Source organism: Oryx dammah, unplaced genomic scaffold (assembly GCF_014754425.2).
Source record: "Oryx dammah isolate SB20612 unplaced genomic scaffold, SCBI_Odam_1.1 HiC_scaffold_11, whole genome shotgun sequence".
Taxonomy (NCBI): domain Eukaryota; kingdom Metazoa; phylum Chordata; class Mammalia; order Artiodactyla; family Bovidae; genus Oryx; species Oryx dammah.
Window position 1 is genome coordinate 18,685,931 of NW_024070195.1, and position 18,694 is coordinate 18,704,624.

The 18,694-nt window shown below is 40.2% G+C and overlaps 1 protein-coding gene across 1 annotated transcript in view; it reads right to left on the reverse strand.

Annotated features, from left to right (window-relative positions):
* The window catches only part of DCDC2 (doublecortin domain containing 2), a 141,919-nt gene that overhangs the window by 14,371 nt on the left and 108,854 nt on the right, over window positions 1-18,694 (reverse strand). The window contains exon 8 of the mRNA XM_040249922.1: window positions 9,390-9,490. Coding sequence (XP_040105856.1) covers window positions 9,390-9,490 — 101 coding nt within the window. The remainder of the gene's footprint in view (window positions 1-9,389; window positions 9,491-18,694) is intronic.

Genomic DNA, 18,694 nt, shown 5'->3' on the forward strand with positions numbered 1-18,694 from the left:
CCCAGTTTCTGTTCCTTGAGGTGTTCAGACAGAACGCCAAACAGTGTAGGTAGGCCTCCACCTATGCCCCCGCAGGCTGTGGGGAAGTGGCTTTTCCCACTACAGTAAGGGGCTTTGTTTCTTCCATGGCAAAAAAAAGAGGTCAAGATCCACCTCCCTTCTGATTCTCAACATTTTATAATTCTTATTTTAATATTGTAGTTCTTGTGAGCGTGCTCAGTTGCTTAGTTGTGTCTGACTCTTTGTGACAGCATGGACTATACCTGTCAGGTTCCTTTGTCCTTGGAATTCTCCAAAAATACTGGAGTGGGTTGCCATTTCCTCCTCCAGGGGATCTTCCCAACCCAGGGATTGAACCTGCGTCTCTTCCGTCTCCTGCATTGGCAGGCAGATCCTTTGCCACTGAGCCACCTGGGAAGCCCTTATTTTAATATATCAGTCCTGAATATTCATCGGAAGGACTGATGCTGAAACTGAAACTCCAATACTTTGGCCACCCATTGTGAAGAACTGACTCCTTGAAAAAGACCCTGATGCTGGGAAAGATTGAAGGCAGAAGGAGACAAGGAGACGGGGGTGACAGAGGATGAGACTGTTGGATGGCATCACCGACTCAATGGGCATGAGCTGGAGCAAGCTCATGGACAGGGAGGCCTGGGGTGCTGCAGTCCATGGGGTCGCAAAGAGTCAGACACGACTGAGCGACTGAGCTGACTGACCAAAAAGTTCATTTAGGATTTTCTGTAACCTCTTAAGGAATGGATAAACACATTTCACTGATTTAATAAATCCATTTCACTTAAATAGATTTAGGGGTCTGGTCAGAAGCAACAGCCTTCTTCATGTTTCTGTGTGTCTTATGGCATGTGAACAAGTAACAGAAGCAAGCTCTCTACTGACCTTATCATTCATAAGGGAAGCTGTAAGTGACCTCTCATTCTCTAAAAGGGACAAAACTATGTCAGTGAGCATAACTGCACTTCAAGCCTCCTATTTCTGGTGATAGCTTCTAGGCTGCAGATTCTTTAAAATGCCATTGTGTTCTGTGTGTGTAGATCACGCATCACAAACTCAAATGCCCCCAGGGGTTGGGCAATTAACATAAATGTGTAATTCAGGACCGGTGTGAGGTAATAGGGAGTACTGAGACCTGTGGTAAACAGAAGAGTGCCCAGGGCTTCCCTGGTGGTTCAGGGGTAGAGAATCTGCCTGCCAGTGTAGGAGATATGGGTTCAATTTTGGGGCCGAGAAGATCTTACATGCCACAGAGTAGCTAAGCCCGTGCACCACAGACATTGAGCCTGTGCTCTCAAGCCCGGGCTCCACCACGACTGAGTCCACAAGTCACAACTACTGAAGCCCACATGCCCTAGAGCCCATGATCCACAAGAGAAAGCACCACAATGAGAAGCCCGTGTATCACAGCTAGAGAGTAGGCCCCGACTCACCACAGCTAGAGAAAAAGCTGTGCAGAAACAAAGATCCAGCACAGCCAAAAATGGATGAATAAAGAATTTTTAAAAAAGAGAGAGAGAGATAGAGCATACAAGGCCCGCTATGGAGATTCCGTATTGTAAGCCTTGTGCCAGCTAAAAAGATTCTCATAGAAGCTTGGTCACAGGCTGCCAGTTTGTCATCCAAGGTGCAGAGACTAAGAAGACAGTTTATTTTCACGGTGATGAATTAGTGTGAAAGTGATTTCTGGTTAAACACAGCAGATTGAACAAATGTGTGGGGTATTTTTCTTAGCTGTCTTCTGATTCCCATCTAAAATTTAGGTAAGGGAAATTTTGAAAGGGACGAACCTTGGGGACTCAGGAGCCTGAAAAGGAAATAACAGCCCCCAAACCTGGGAAACTGTCTAAGCCAGTGGATATGGGGCCAATAACAGCAGAACTGAGGAAGCTAAAATTTGAGTCTGTAGGAAGGGAGGGAGAGCCAAGAAGTAAGCTTTGCATGTTGGAAAAAACTATAGAAGGGATTGGAGGCACCATCCATCTCCGAAAGAAGGGGCATAAAGCGTAACTAGAAACAGGTGGATTGGCTTAGAGTCTTTGAAAGGAGGAGGTAGGCTTCCAAGACACCCTTTTTGCCCTTGGAGAAATAAAGGAGGCTTATTCTTTAAAGATGTTGAACCATAGAGAGGCTGGACTCAAGCATAGTGAGAACAAAGGCACCAAACTGAAACCCAGAAGAATAAACCTCTCTATTTAACAGTCTTTCACTTAAGCTATCCATGCATGCCTCCTTCCCACAGTCAGATCCCAAAATGCTCACAGCCAAGCTTACACCATCATGACAAGAGATTGAAAGATTCTACTTAACAGAAACAGATCAACGCAAAGGAATAACACAGATATTGAAAGCTGGAGGTATGCCAATGAAATATAGCAAAATCAACCACTAGAGTGAAACTTCATTAGCTTGATGAGCTCTGCCAATGCACACAGAGTTCCCTAAACTAAACTAGAGTTTAGCTGCTTCACTCTAAACTCTAACCAAATATACACCTTAAATTTATACAATGATACATGTCAAATATATTGCAATTTTTTAAAAGTCTAACCAGACAGCCAAGGAGAACCTCTAACATGGAAACAGAGATCATGGAGGTAGAAAGAAATAAGTGGGAAAAAAAAGAAACATAGTTCAGGAAAAGAAAGTTTAAAATAATAGATTAATCCTTGGAGAGAGAAGGGAAGATATCACATACATAAAACAAGAATAGGATGCTATAAAAAGGAACAGTCACAGAATATGAAAGAGTTCTTAAAAATTAAAACTACAATGGCTTGAAAAAAATCCATAGATGGAAAATAAATTCTGAAGCTTGTTGATTTTTTTTAAGTTGAGAAAATAGCAAAAAAAAAAAAAAATCCATAAAGATATAGGAGGTCCTATACCCAAATACTTGGAGCTCCAGAAGAAAGGTAGAGAAATGGAAAGAAGACCATTACCTAAGAAATATTTTTTTCCAGAACTGAAAAATAAACGTTTTCAGAATAAAACAGCCCATTAAGTACCCAGTCCAATAAATAAAAAGACCTGCACCAAAGCACGTAACTGAAAATTTTCAGAACACCAAGAACAAAGAAAAGAGTTTAAAAGCTTCCAGAGATAGAAAAAGGATTATTTACAGAGGCCCAGGAAACAGAATGCCATCAGACTTCCCAACCATTCTAAATGGGAAGGACAGTTGAGCAACACTCTCAGGATTCTGAGAGAAGCTATGTCTCACCTACAAGTTTATATCTAGTCCTGCTTACAATCAAGTTTGAGTAAAGAAAAAAAAAAAAAAAGACATTTTCAGACATGCAGAGTCTCAAGAAATGACAGTGCCTCCCGTGAAGCTTTTCCCAAGCAGCTGCTAGAGGTGAGCTCCACAAAATCAGCAAAGGTATGACCATGAAAGAGGGAGATGCAGAACCTAATAGGGAATCCACCCACTGGAGAAGCAAAGGAGCTTCCCAAAACGATGGGGAAGAAAAATACCAGGAGAATTCCAAAAACTAGATCCGAAAACCTACTAACCAGCCTGATGACCGAGGCAGATAGGAAAAGACAAACTTGAGATTTATTTATTATTGTCACTGTGTACCAGTCCTGGTAGTTTGCAGATGGCTTGGAAATAGCTACACAAATGACAAAACTAACCAAATGAAAACTTAGAGAACTAAGAAAAAAAAATTTTTTTAAACATAGGCAATTACTAAAATAGGGAGGAGGAAGAAATATTACACGAGAAAGAAAAAGTGACTATCCTATATGGCTCAGCTAAAATAATACTTCCAGAGTAAAAATAATGTGCAGATAGAGCACTGATTTGGAAAAAAAAATTATTATAAAACTAGAATGTAAAGAAAGAAGGAGAAAGGTGTGTGTGTGAATATGGCCTGATTTGGTGGGGGGAGGGGAGAGGCAGGGATTGGTAAGAGATCTAAATAATCATCTTCCATCATCGTTACAGGTAAAATTAATAAATAATATCTAAATTTGAAAAGTAAAATAAGATATTTAAGATGTCACCAATTAGAAGGATCTCTATTATGTTATATGTCTTAGAATTTTTAAAATGCCAATTAAACTATGACATGTCATCACTTGTAAGGCTCAAAGATCTCGGAGGTATTAAAATAGAGTGAAGAGAACACGTGGTTTAGAAACAGCCATGTATTCCATGAGAAATAGCTAATAGCTCAAATCAGATCTGTAGAGCAGGAAGCCAGGTGGGAAAGGCTGGGGCAAGTGGTTGCTATTTTTGTCATAATTTTGGTTATAATTTTTGTTAGATTGGTTGATTTTTTAGAAGACTGTATGTGCAACTTTGTTATTAAGGGTTTATCAAGTTTTAAATCAGTCAATAAGAAAACAGTATATATCAAAACTCCAATTAAAAAAAGAAAGCTTTCACTGCTTCTGGGTTCATGATGCTGGCTTAAATGTCATTTAAAGAAACTATTTACCATAAAAAAAAATCTTGCAATTCTCATTTTATTACTGGTTTTAGTGATTTTAGTTGCTAAGTCGTGTCTGACTCTTGCAACCCCATGGACTGTAGCCTGCCAGGCTCCTCTGTCCATGGGATTCTCTAGGCACAAAAACTGGAGTGGGCTGCTATTTTCTCACTCAAAATCTACTACAAATGGATGGAAAATGCTATAAAACAATCCAAGACCACTCTGAAGTTACTATCTATGTTTTCTGCTCTCATTTCTCAAATGGCACAAAATCCAAAATATAATTGCTTCTCGCCCTATTTTATAGGTATTTATTTGCCTGTGTCTTTGAGATGGTGGCTTCTCCTGCCTGATCTTTACCTACTAGAGACAGTTTACTTATCTATAATGGAACAGTCTCATTTCTTGCCTCCTTAGCTTGGAAAAGCATTAGTCTGTAAATGGAGCATATTGACACATACGTCATCAGTGCCAGGGCACACAACCACAGGTACTGGTTAATCAGGCACTTGCTTCACTGCTTATGGGAAACCAGATTGATTTGCAATGTGCATGCAAAAAATTATTTTTTAAAACAGTATTTTATTCCTATGAGACCTAAACTCCGCCTTGAGAAAAGAAGTTGGTTTTGGCCTCCCCAAATCCATGAAGGAATGTGATATTCCTCAGTTTCCCACCGATTTGGCAGTATTAGATCCAGGATTGTCAACTTGTCTCTAAAAAAAATTAGGCATCTAGACCTTGGGACAGAGCTCAAACATAGATTTAGCTGAAATTGGTACACAACGCCCCATTACACACACTGAAACACACAAACACAAAGCCAGATGGGATGTAGAGGCTATAGAGATCTAAAATTTTACCATACTCAACAAGCTGACACATTAGCCTGCCATCTTTCCATGGATGCTGGCAGAAGACAAGAGACTACTGGCTCAGAGACAAAGGATTTTACTGCTCACAGCAACGGCAGTAGCCAGAGGACTGGCATTTGTACCTACTGCCCAAGGCTCGTTCCCACAGGGCATTGTGAAGGGGGCGATACACATGGTGGCTTGCATTACAGCAGAAGAACCCCAAGCTTAGGCAATCCAAATCATTTTTTCCAAATATTTTTATTGTCATGAAACAAACATAACATAAAAATTTACCATTTTAACTAGTGTTCAGCATACAATTCAATGGCTGCCGATGCTGCTGCTAAGTCGCTTCAGTCGTGTCCGACTCTGTGCGACCCCATAGATGGCAGCCCACCAGGCTCCTCCACCCCTGGGACTCTCCAGGCCAGAATACTGGAGTGGGTTGCCATTTCCTTTTCCAATGCATGAAAGTGGAAAGTGGAAAGTGAAAGTGAAGTCGCTCAGTCATGTCCGACTCTTAGCGACCCCATGGACTGCAGCCCACCAGGCTCCTCCATCCATGGGATTCTCCAGGCAAGAGTACTGGAGGGGGCTGCCATTGCCCTCTCCCAATTCAATGGCGCCACATCTTTTATAATGGACAGTAAACCTGCCTGACCTTTGCACTATAGGGAGGTATTATCTTTATTAAACTGAACCATAAACAAACCTAGCCTTTGCTCCAAACCAGAATTTTTTCATCCCAGCACTGTTGACATTTTGGACTGGATCCTTCTTTGTTGTGAGGACAGTCAAGTTGTGAGGAATTACAAGATACTGAGCAGATTCCTTGCACACTACCCACTAGAGGTCAGTAGCACTTGATCATTTATAATGAGCAAAAATGTGCCCAGAAATTGTCAAATGTCCCCTTGGAAGCAAATCACCTTCAGTTGAGAATGACTGTTCCAGAGGAAGTCACTATCTGTGTTTGGAGGCTGTTCACTAGGCAAATATCCTTGATAAAGCAGTCCTGAACAAAGGCAATCTGTACCTCAAGTCACAAAACATGCAAAAACACCAGAGATCCGTGGTGAACTGCCTCTCAACAGAGGCCTTAATCCTTACTTCTGAAACTAGATCTGTTTTTCAGACATGTATAAAGTACTTGGCCAATTTGGACTTGATATTTACATACACATACACACACACACACACCCTTCTTCATGGTCCTTTGACTAAAGTTACAACATGAACCATTGAGATGATGAGAAACAAGTCCAAAGAAATTAAGCAGATATGGCCCAAAAGGATATATGCTGCTGTGCTGTCCTTGCTGCTGCTGTGCTGTCCTTGCTGCTGCTGTGCTGTGCTTGATGCTGCTGCTGCTGCTAAGTCACTTCAGTCATGTCCGACTCTGTGCGACCCCATAGAAATGGCAGTCCACCAGGCTCCCCTGTCCCTGAGATTCTCCAGGCTGTGCTTAGTCATGTCCAAATCTTTATTCATAGACTGTAGCCTGCCAGGCTCCTCTGTCCATAGGGATTCTCCAGGGAAGAATATTGTAGTGGGTTGCCATGCCTTCCTCCAAGGGAACTTCGCAACCCAGGGATCAAACTCAGGTCTCCCTCACTGCAGGGAGATTCTTTACCGTCTGAGCCACCAGGGAAGCCCAAGAATACTGGAGTGGGTAGAAGATTCCCTTCTCCAGGGAATCTTCCCAACCCAGGAATTAAACCAGGGTCTCCTGCGTTGCAGGTGGATTCTTTACCAGCTGAGTTACCAGGGAGGCCCCAAAAGGAAATAGCTGAGCCCAGGAGTATATGATGGACATTTCCTTTCTTATGCAAGAGTTTTTTCCCTTTCTTGGGTTAATAACTAACTTTTTGCAGCGAGGAGGGCATTTAATACTCTTTCCTCAGATCACTTCTGTGCTTTGAAGTTAGACCTGGATACAAATCCCAATTCTTCTACTTAACAGTACAACTGATGAACAAGTAATTCTACCTGTAGGAGCTTACTTTTCATATATAAGGTGGAGGTGATAAGACCTACCTTACAGGGTTTTCATCACAATTCTATGAGCTAAAAGTGCCCAGTACAGTGCCTGGCATTCAGTAAGTACTGAATAAATTGTGGTTATTGCTTCACGAACATCACCATTAGGGCAGGTCCTAGGCATCCCTGGTGGCTCAGATGGTAAAGAATCTGCCTGCAATGCAGGAGACCGGAGTTTGATCCCTACGTAGGGAAGATCCCCTGGAGAAGAAAATAGCAACCCACTCCAGTATTCTTGCCTGAAAAATCCCATGGACAGAGGAGCCTGGCAGGCTACAGTACATGGGGTTGCGAAGAGTCAGACACAATGGAATGACTAACACTTCTACTTTTTTCTTTCCTGTTCTTACTATGATCAGCTTTACACTAATGTCTCCACACTCTCACTTGGTTTTTCACAGTATTTATGACATAGCTGCTTAGAGCAAAGATCTACTGGGCAAAGATTACCAGGCCACAGAGAGAATGACTCTAAGACCTGACCTCATAAGCATTTCGTGCCAACCCCCTGAGCTAGACAATCCTAGCTCCATTACCAATAGGTTCAAAGAAATACCTAAATAGGTCAAAACCTACTCTGACCTTTTGTTACCTGGTTTTCTTTTCTTCAAACTGACATCAATTTGTTGAAATTGCCCAGCCTTTAGCAATCTGTTTAATCAATCTCTCTTGCATACTTGTATTTTAATAGGCTAGCATTCTTGTGTCAAATAAGAAATCAAGCTCTGTGGACTCTTTCCAAGGCTGTTCAAGTATTATTGAGATCAATTTCCCCTACATCCCCTCCTCTTTCCGGTGAAAAGAAATACACAAGCAAAGAAATACCTATCACAGATTACAAAAAAGTGATTAACAGAGAGATCTCCCTTCCATAATAATGCTATGACTTTCCCTTGATATTTGGCATTTTTGACTCTGGGATATAAATTAGTCTTGGTTCCCACTGCTATTGGGTGTTGTACATACGTGATGATTTCTCTTCTTTGTCTTAAAATATAATATTTAATTATAGCTTCACCGAAGACTTAAAATCCCAGTTTCCCTCAGGGAAAAAATACCTACAACTGGAGTTTATGAAAAATTGTTAGTTGTAGCTAATCCTGGGTAATAAATTGGATTTTGGAAATGTGTGTGATTTTTAACACACTAAGCTTTTCATCAGGAAGGCGACGCTTACAGAAAATGCCTGTGGGATAATCAGGCAGTAACTTCACTACTGCACTGTTAAGACAAACACAACTGAGAACATCATCTATGGAATTTGTTGGATTGTGAAATTTGCTCTTTGAAAAGGAAACATCACATAATAGTCAGAGAACAAGTGGCAATTTCTGGTGATTTTGTATTCCCTTGAGCCTGGGATTATGAATTCCCCCTCCTCACTTAAATTCCAATCCTCCACTTAGAATTGTAAGGAACCTGACTGAATTGTATTAAAAAGCCTAAATGACTTTTATTTCTTGTGTCATTTAGCCAGAATGAATACTACTTAGTCTCTTCTCTAAGAACATGTGTGTACACACACACACACTTCTACAGCACAGTGTTCCCGTGGCCAAAAAAGAAAATCAATACACATTTAGCAAATATTTGAGCTGCATTTATGTAAGCAATTCCTTCACGAAAAACAAATTCCAGCCATAGCCATTTCAAGGACCCTAAAGGACAGAAGACAACAGCATTTTCAAACTGCTGTTCTAAATGGAGGACTTTTTATTCTAGATAAACCCCCAAGCCAATACTCTTTTGTATCAAACCTTCTCACTCTGTTTCTCATACCTGACTCCAACCCACCTCATTCTTCAGTGCTGTTGATTAAAGATATACCACTTTCTGTAATAAAGACTGCCCTAATGGCTTCTCTTTGTAGAACTACTAGGAAAAACTGAAGGTGTTTTATTTTTAAGGTCATTCAGTCACATAGCTAGCACCTGAGAAGGTTTAACTTATATCTGCATGAGAACAGCATCCCACAAAACTTGAAAGAAAATGGTAGTCATTGGTTCACAGGTCTTTTTAAAGGCATGGTGGCTACCTGGTCCACTGGAATCTCAACTTGAGTGTCTTCATCTTCTTGGACTTCAGCTGCCCCCCGCGTTTCTGATCTCTCCTCTCCAGCTTTGAAAACACCTTCATCTGTAATTTGAGACAAACACACAGTGAAAATCAAAATCCAATTGTGACATCATGTGGCTGAATGTTGAAATTACAATCAAATTCCTAATGATTTCTTTTTTATAGGTATTCTGGTTCCCCTTGTATTGACAAGATTTTTGTAGCCCCCAATTCTTCTACATTTTCACTGGGAAAAGGTTCAGTGACCAAAACAAGGCTGACCCAGAGGAGCAGGGCTGTGTCCCAGCCTCCCCCTCACCTTCTGGTATTGATTAAAACAAAACAATCCTGCACAGATATTTAGAAGGGCAAGATTTCCCACCTAATATCTCTTTTCTCTCCTCCTAGCCATGAAGCAGTGATGATGCTTGGTGCTTGAAAATACTACTTTTAGCAATTTGCCTTTCCCAAAAGAATGCTATACACTGAAAATAATATATTAAAACAATTCTCTCCATTCTGAGTAACATCAAAAATATTTTTACTGCAACAGAATCAGAGCTAACTCCGTATCTCACATAAATCAATCTTTTATTTTGCAGGTTTTCACAGGATTTTCACAACATATGTTTTAAAATCCTTAACTCTAAAACATAACCCAAATCTTTAAGATGTTAGGATAAGCTCCTTCAATTTGTTCTCCTATAGAAGGCAATAGGGACTGTTCTCCATATTTGAAGTCATTTCAACGTCTTCCCTCTGTCTTCTCTTCTCCAGGCCAAGTAATCAAAGAATCACAGGACCATTTGTCTTTCTGTCTATCTGTTTGCCTCAGGACAGGTCTACTGCTTCAGTCATTCTCGCGGATGTTTTCTCTGCCCAGTCATTTACAATCTCCAGGGGTGGAGATCCCACCTCCTTCTCTGATAATCTATCGCAGCGTACGATTACCCTTACAGTCTAGAAAACGTTTTCATCTTTTGTCTTAAGAACCTCTTCTATTTCTCAAATGGAAACTTCTCTCTCAGAGCGCAAATATTTAACACATTCCACATGATAATATTTCATGTTGTCCAAGTTGTGAAGTCACTCTTCATAAAGCATAAAATACAACTTTATATTCGCTGAGGCTCAGTTGTATGTGAGAGCCAATGAGGCCATATAAGATATAAATGAGATTTAGGTTTCTTGCAAGTTGCTTACAGACTAATGAGCACATAGAAATATACACACATCATCAATAAAGTGCCCTGATGCAAAAGGAATAAGGTCTATAATAGAGCCCTGTGGAAGCTTAGGCAGTATGGCCAAGTGAAAAAGGAAGAAAGGAAGGGAAAGAGGAAATACAACCAAACTCAAGTCTTTTCATTTCTCCTAGAGAAACCAGTTTCCTTTTTAATTACTTCTCTACTATCCTTTATAAAAACCAGGAATAACAGTGCTGCCCTCAAAGCGGATTAGACATGTTAGATTAATCCACATAGATTAATTCATTTTTTATTGAAGTATAGTTAATTTAGAATGGTTTGTTAGTTTCAAGTATACAACAGTTACACACACACACACATATTCTTTTCCATATTTTTCCATTGTAGGTTATTATAACATATTGAATATAGTTCCCTGTGCTATACATTAGGTCCCTGTTGTTTATCTGTTTTATATATCAGTTCATTTCAGTCACTCATTCATGTCTGACTCTTTGGGACCCCATGGACTACAGCACACCAGGTTTCCCAGTCCATCACCAACTCCCAGAGCTTGCTCAAACTCATGGCCATCAAATCAGTGATGTCATCCAACCATCTCATCCTCTGTCATCCCCTTCTCCTCCTGCCTTCAATCTTTCCCAGCATTAGGGTCTTTTCTGAAGAATCAGTTCTTCTCATCAGGTGGCCAAAGTATAGAAGCTTCAGTTTCAGCATCAGTCCTTCCAATAAATATTCAGGATGATTTCCTTTAGAATGGACTGGTTTGATCTCCTTGCAGGGATCTATACTATTTTATATATAATAGTGTATATATGCTAATCTCAAACTCCTAATTTATCTCCCCCTACCCAGTTGCTATCCTCTTTGGCAAGCATAAATTTGCTGTTTTGTGTGTGTGTGTGTATCTGTGAATCTGTTTCTGTTTTGTAAATAAATTCATTAGGATCATATTTTAGATTCCACATATAAGTGGTATCACGTGATATCTGTCTTTCCCTGTCTGACTTAATTGGTCTAATGGTTATGTCCTGACTCCATTGACTCTTATGACTGAAAGTGTGGATCCAAAACGAAATTGCAGCTCAGCATATCAGAAGAAAGAATACAGAAAAACAGAAAATGTGGTGATGTTTTCATGTACTGATGTTTAGCTTGGAGTAAATGCATAAAGTTTTGGTCACAAGCTCAACAAAGCGATTCTTGAGCTAAAAAAAGTACAAGGAAGGACACTTCAAGGGGCAAGGAAAATAGCTTATAATTATTCTGTCCGAAAAGAAGAGAAGTGAAAGGGAGTAATCCAAGTCTATAAAATCAGAGTCAACAAGAAGAGGGTAAGTGGATATTTGTCTCTGCATCAAATTCTGGAACACAAAACTCAACGAAATAATAAACATTACCTTGATGGTAGAAGACATTAATTAAATGATAGAAAAATAAATTCCCTTGTACCCACATGTGGAGTTCGTAATTCTGAGAATGTGTAGAGGCAGAATAAACTAATTTCAAATAGGGCTGCACATTTTATCGAACATTATCTCCAAAATGGTTGAAAAAGGAAAATTCAGTGTGTTTGACATTCCTTTCTGCCTTCTGAATTACTTTAAAAGGCAACAATCATAGTAATCCACACAATGTCCTTTAAAGACAGATGCTGGTCCCGGTAGACTATGACCTATGTCTGTGACTTTTGGGGATGACATATTTGCATCCGAGTGTTGCACTTGCTTTCAAAGAGACCACAAAGAGAAACCTACAGATACTAAAGAAATATATTGTTGGTGCTCACATTCAATGAAATGTTTAACTGTATCCGAGCAGAGCTCTGGACAGCTTGCAGATGTGTTTTAGGATAAACATTTCACAGGAAAAGAAGAATGAGATCAATAATAACAAATAACATGGAAAGGGCACTGGAATGGAAAAATGGCAACCATGAGGACAGAAACAGCAAGTAGCCAAGTCAACAAAGCTCAGCATTGTGTACCGTGACAAAAACACAGAACACAAAGGTAAAAGTGTTTGGTTGAGGGGTGGCATAGGATTTGTTCCTCACTGAAAGGAGATGTGCAAGCCACCTCCTTCAGTAGCATGGAGCAAGAAAGGAAGATTGGAAATAAATAAACAGTGATGGAAAAAGGAACATGGAGAAAGTTACTTTATGATAAGAAAAAGGACTTGAATTTTTATTAAAAAATGTTGTATGAAATTTAAAATAGAGGAATACGAATTTCTAGTGGAAATTTTTTAAATAGCATTTTTCGATTATAGATTATTTAATATGCATGCATGCATTTTAGAAAACTTGGGAGATGAAGAAAATAAACATCCCATGACCCAGAGATTCTCTCCCTTACCTCACATGCTCTCACACACACACACACACACACACACACTCATAAAACTGAGATCCTAATGTATATATAATTTCAAAAGACTTTTTTTACTTTAAAACCATGTCATGAGTATTTCTCATGTCAGTAAATGTTATTAGAACACATAATAAATTGATGGGTCCATACTGTAATTAATGGATGATGAACCTGGATTCTTGCATATTCCCATACTTAGAAAAGAAATAAAACCATTAACTAAGCTATCTGTTCCTCAAAAATAGCACTGACCTTCTAGCAAGATGAGTGTTGGATTGAACATACCCCTTTGTCAAAATCACATATGTACTGGCCTTCCCCTTTACCACTTCAGAACAGTTCTCAAAGCTCTCAGAGACTACCTCCCAGGTTAAAATCCTCAGACTGACTCAAATAAAATTCTCCACTTCTTTCTTAGATTGACTACTGACTAATTTTTTTCATTGAAATCACTACTTTTTTTTTTAACATGAACATACCTATGATAAAGTTTAATTTCTATCAATAAATTAGGCACAACAGAATATCTGAATTTCCAGCACCACTCTTCTTTTTTTAATATTTTATTTTTATTTATTGATTTGGCTGCACCAGGTCTTAGTTGTGGTATGCAAGATCTTTCGTTGCAGCATGTGGGATCTAGTTCCTGGACCAGGGATTGAACCCAGCCCCCCGCATTGGGAACACGGTTGTCTTAGCCACTGGACCACTAGGCAAGTCCCCGGCATCACTACTGTCGCACTTTGGGGCCACTATTAAGTAAGATAAGGGTTCCTTCGAACACAAGCACTGCAATACCTCTACAGTCCATCTGGTAATCAAGAGGGTTACTGAAGTGTTTAAGGAGTGGGATAAGCTGGACAAAGGGGTGATTCACCTCCTGGGCAGGAAGAGGCGGGAAGGCGTGAGATTTCATCGTGCTTCTCACAACAGCATGCAATTTAAAACTTATGCATTGTTTGTTTCTGGAGTTTTTCATTTAATATTTTCCAATCATAGTTGACTGTGGGTGACTGAAACTGCAGAAGGCAAAACCACAGATAAAGGGAAACTACTGTACTTCATTCAGGGCCAAACCGGATGTTCAAAAATATGACAAACATTCATGATGAGTGTTCAAAGGCATGTGAATGCTCAAGGTGAAAGTTCAAGAGCAGGCCTGAAAACTAGAAAGTTAAAAATAGCACCAAAGAATTGCCAACAAGGCCAAAATACAATGGTAAAGAATTAGAATGATACAGTATGTTCCCTTTCTGTCAGGGCCACAATAAATGGGGCAGATGGGGAGGATAAGTTGGGAGATCGGGACTGACATATACACACTACTATAGATATACATATAGATACATAATAGATAATTAATAAGAACCTACTTATAGCACAGGGAACTATACTTAATACTCTTAATGATCTATATGCAAAAAGAACCTAAAAAAAAGTGAATATGTGTTTAACTGATTTACTTTGCTATTTACCTGAGACTAACATATAACACTGTAAATCAAATATACTCCAATAAAAACGAATTTTAAAAAAAGAAAATCACAAAAAAGGCTACTAAACACACACCCCATGGAAGAAGGCAAACATAAAACATTAAAAACTTAAAACACCTGCTTGCAAGGATAGATAACCCAAGAAATTTAAAATTTTTGTGAAAACATTAAGTGTTTCAATATGATATTATGCAGCACTTCAAAATCTAACTACTTTCCCTTTATTATGACTGCTCATTTAAACTTGCACAGTAAAGTTAGATCATAATGGCAACCATTATGTGCAGTGATTGTATAGGTATTGCTACCAATAGTTCAGATGTCCTAACCACAACTCATTAAGGGTAGGTGCTACCTAGGGTCGGCTTTCCAGGCGGTTCAGTGGTAAAGAATCTGCCTCCCAATGCAGAAGATGTAGGTTCTATCCCTGAGTTGAGAAGATATCCTGGTATCCTGGAGAAGGAAATGGCAAGCCACTCCAGTATTCTTGCCTGGAAAATTCCATGGACAGAGGATCCTGGCGGGCTATACTCCATGAGGTCACAGAAACATGCTTGAGAGACTGAGTATACAACCTACCGAGAGGAAGGGGTTTAGCCTCTAATGGGACACACAATTACTTTTATCGTCCCTCAAATTTACATAAAAACAGAAATTTAGTCTTATTCCATCCCAATGTCAACAAGTGCCCCTTTTTGTCATATATCGCCTGCCTGTGAAATTTTGGTGCACCAATAATCATCTTAGCCACATTCAAGATTTCTTCTAACCCTTACCACAAGCTTTAACATAATTTTCAACTGCTCATGTGCCAAAGACTCTCTAATCTATATCAGCCTCTTCATGGATCCCCAAGTTCATATATCCAATTACCTAACTTGACAGCTCACCTTGGTTGTCTAAAGGGCATCTCAACCTTAACATGGTCATAAGAGAACTCTGGGTCCCAAGCCTAAACTGTTCATCCTCTATATTCCTCATCCCATAACACAGCACCACCACTCAATCCCAAACCTGGGAATTCTTCTCATTTCCATCTTGCTTTCACTCCCTATATCCATTCCATTCTAGCCCTGTCAATTCAATCCTTTTAAATACACCCCAAATATGTGAATATTATTTCCAGCTCCACTATCAACTTGGTTCAATCACCACTATTGGTTGGAGGGGCTATTATAACAGCTTGCAACGTAGCGTCCCTCTGCTTCTACTCTTGATTTCCTCTAGATTGTTCTCCACACAATAGTCAAGTAATATTAACAGATGATCAAAATTACTAAGAAACTCTCTAACACTTTCCAGCATACACAGAATCCAGGTTCCTTACCATGGTTTACAGAGATGTAATCTGGTCCTGAACTCCCTTTTAGACCACATTTCATACCAGTTTCCCTTTGCCCACTGAATTCCAGGTATATTTTGTTCCTCCAACAGCAAACTCATTGCTACCTTATGCCTTTGTTGTTTTTACACCTTCTACTTGGAATGCTCTTCCCTCCCCTTTTCCATGATTAGCTGTTCCTCCTCACTCAGATCTCAGGAAACCTGCCTTGTTCCAATTCAAGTCATTCACCACAATGCTCAGTTTTAACTCTCTCACTAGCATTTATTACTAGCTGGTATTTTTCTTGCTTATTTGGTGTCTTAGTGTTTCTCAGTCTCCACCAAAGTGTTGGCTCCAAGAGAGCAGGTACCACACCCTACTGTTCACGGTTCTGTACCTAGCGTAGAAGAGAGCTTGGCACACAGGAGTTGAAAAGGTGTTTGTTGAAAGAATGAAGAGCAAGCACTCAAAAATATCTGCTGCATGGAGACAGACTATAAAGACAGTACAATGTAAAAGCCACTGCTGCTGCTGCTGCTAAGTCGCTTCAGTCGTGTCTGACTCTGTGCGACCCCATAGACAGCAGCCCACCAGGCTCCCCAGTCCCTGGGATTCTACAGGCAAGAACTCTGGAGTGGGTCTCCATTTCCTTCTCCAATGCATGAAAGTGAAAAGTGAAAGTGAAGTCGCTCAGTCGTGTCCAACTCTTAGCAACCCCATGGACTACAGCACACCAGCCTCCTCCATCCATTGGATTTTCCAGGCAAGAGTACTGGAGTGGAGTGCCATTGCCTTCTCCAAAAGCCACTAGCCCGGTCCATTAGTTCTTTCTGTTGTTACAGGGTTTTTGCCCCAGTGTGGCCACACTTGGCACTATAGCATTTAAATGAGGAGAGGGATAGAGGGAAGTGAACAGAAAGAAGACTGGCATAAAAGCTACACAAGGATCAATACAAATGAGGCTATGTGTGGTAGGCAAAATAATATGCTACCCAAGATCTCTCCATCCAGTTAGTCACTTCGTGTAGCAGAGATGAATAAAGATTGCAGACAGAATAACTGTTGCTAATTAGCTGACCTTGAGACGGGGAGATTATCCTAGATTATTCTTGTGGACCCAGTGTCATCACAAAGGTCCTTGGAAATGAAGGAGAGTGGCGGGGAGATCAGTGTCAGAAGGACCATGGGGTCATTGCTGGCCTGGAAGATGGAAGGAGGCCACAAACCAGGGAACTGCAGCCAACCCATCAAAACCAGCAAAGGGCAAGAATAGAAAATCTTCTCTTAGAGACTCTAGAAGGACTAAGCCCTTGCCAATGCCGTGATTACAGCCCAGTGAGGACCATTTTGGAAACTCTGAGCTCCAGAATGGTAAGATGATAAGCTTCTATGTTGTTTCAAGCCACCACGTTTGTGGTAACGTGTTACAGCCGTAACAGGCAACTAATACACCAACTGCTCAAAACTAATGATCTGGAAAGAATAGCGGGGGCAAGAGCTTTCACAAATCAGCTTTCTGACTCCCGCAGACACCTGCTGAGGGAGGGCAGACACCCCGTTCCTCCTGGTCTGAAGGCACTGGTTACAAAACCTCCTGCAAGTGTACAGCCTTCTGTTTTCCTTCTCTGTTATTACCTCCATTTCTCACTCCCCTACAATGTACAAAAAAACACCCACCCCAAGATACCCACACATCTGCCAGAAAGGAGAAAAGGGATTCAATTTTTTTAAAGTCCTCCCCTACCCTAAAATCTTCGTTATAAAAGCCATTTGCTAACAAACTAAAGAGCGAGGATAAATTTGATACACAATACTGCTTTCATTCAATTACTACACTGAGGATCAAATTCAATGCTTGGATGCACACTACAGCGAAATTCAGCTCTAATCTTTTTCCTTTGAATCATGAATAGACATTTTAGTGTATATTACACAGCAAAGCAATAACAAACACTCTAGTAAAAATAAAAATGCTCCTCAATTATTTTTCACTTATCCCTTATGAATTTCATTGCCTAAAAAATGAAAGCAGAGCTGCTGAGGTAGGGCAGTGGATGTCATCATCATGTAGTTTGTAATAAATATGAACCTGTTTCCCCTACAGAAATGGGATACAAATGCTTATGCATTTTTAGCCTTTCCACAACTACAATGGCAGAAATGAAAGCATTTCCTTATTTCAGTGCATCAGTATTTAGTTTAGTAACATTACAGAATTTTAATGTTAAAACTGTCAATGTTAAGAAAGAAAAGTGGCCAAATAATGAATGATACGTTCATGAAATTGGTGATAATCAGTATTTAAGCCCAATAATCTTGTTTAAGGCTCCTCTCGTGACTCAGTGGTAAAGAATCCACCTGCAATGTGGGTTCAATTCTTGGGTTGAGAAGACCCCCTGGAGTAGGAAATGGCAACCCACTCCAGTATTCTTGCCTGGGAAGTCTCATGGACAGAGGAGCCTGGCGGGCTACAGTCCATGGTGTGTCAAGAGAGTCAGACACGACTTGGCAACTAAATAATAACAAAAATCTTGTTTAAAGGATACTTTCTCACCAGATTTATTAAAAATTCTTTTAAAATCGTATCATAAACTATAATTGAACGTGTTCAGTATTTGAAACTGATACTTCCCTGGTGGCTTAGATGGTAAAGAGTCTGTCTACAATGCGGGAGACCTGGGTCCGATCCCTGGGTTGGGAAGATCCCCTGGAGAAGGAAATGGCAATCCACTCCAGTACTATTGCCTGAAAAATCCCATGGAAAGAGGAGCCTGGTAGGCTACAGTCCACGGGGTTGCAAAGAGTCGGACACGACTGAGCGACTTCACTCACTCACTTACCCAGAACTTATCAGGACAGAAAAAAAGAAAAATAACAGAATAATG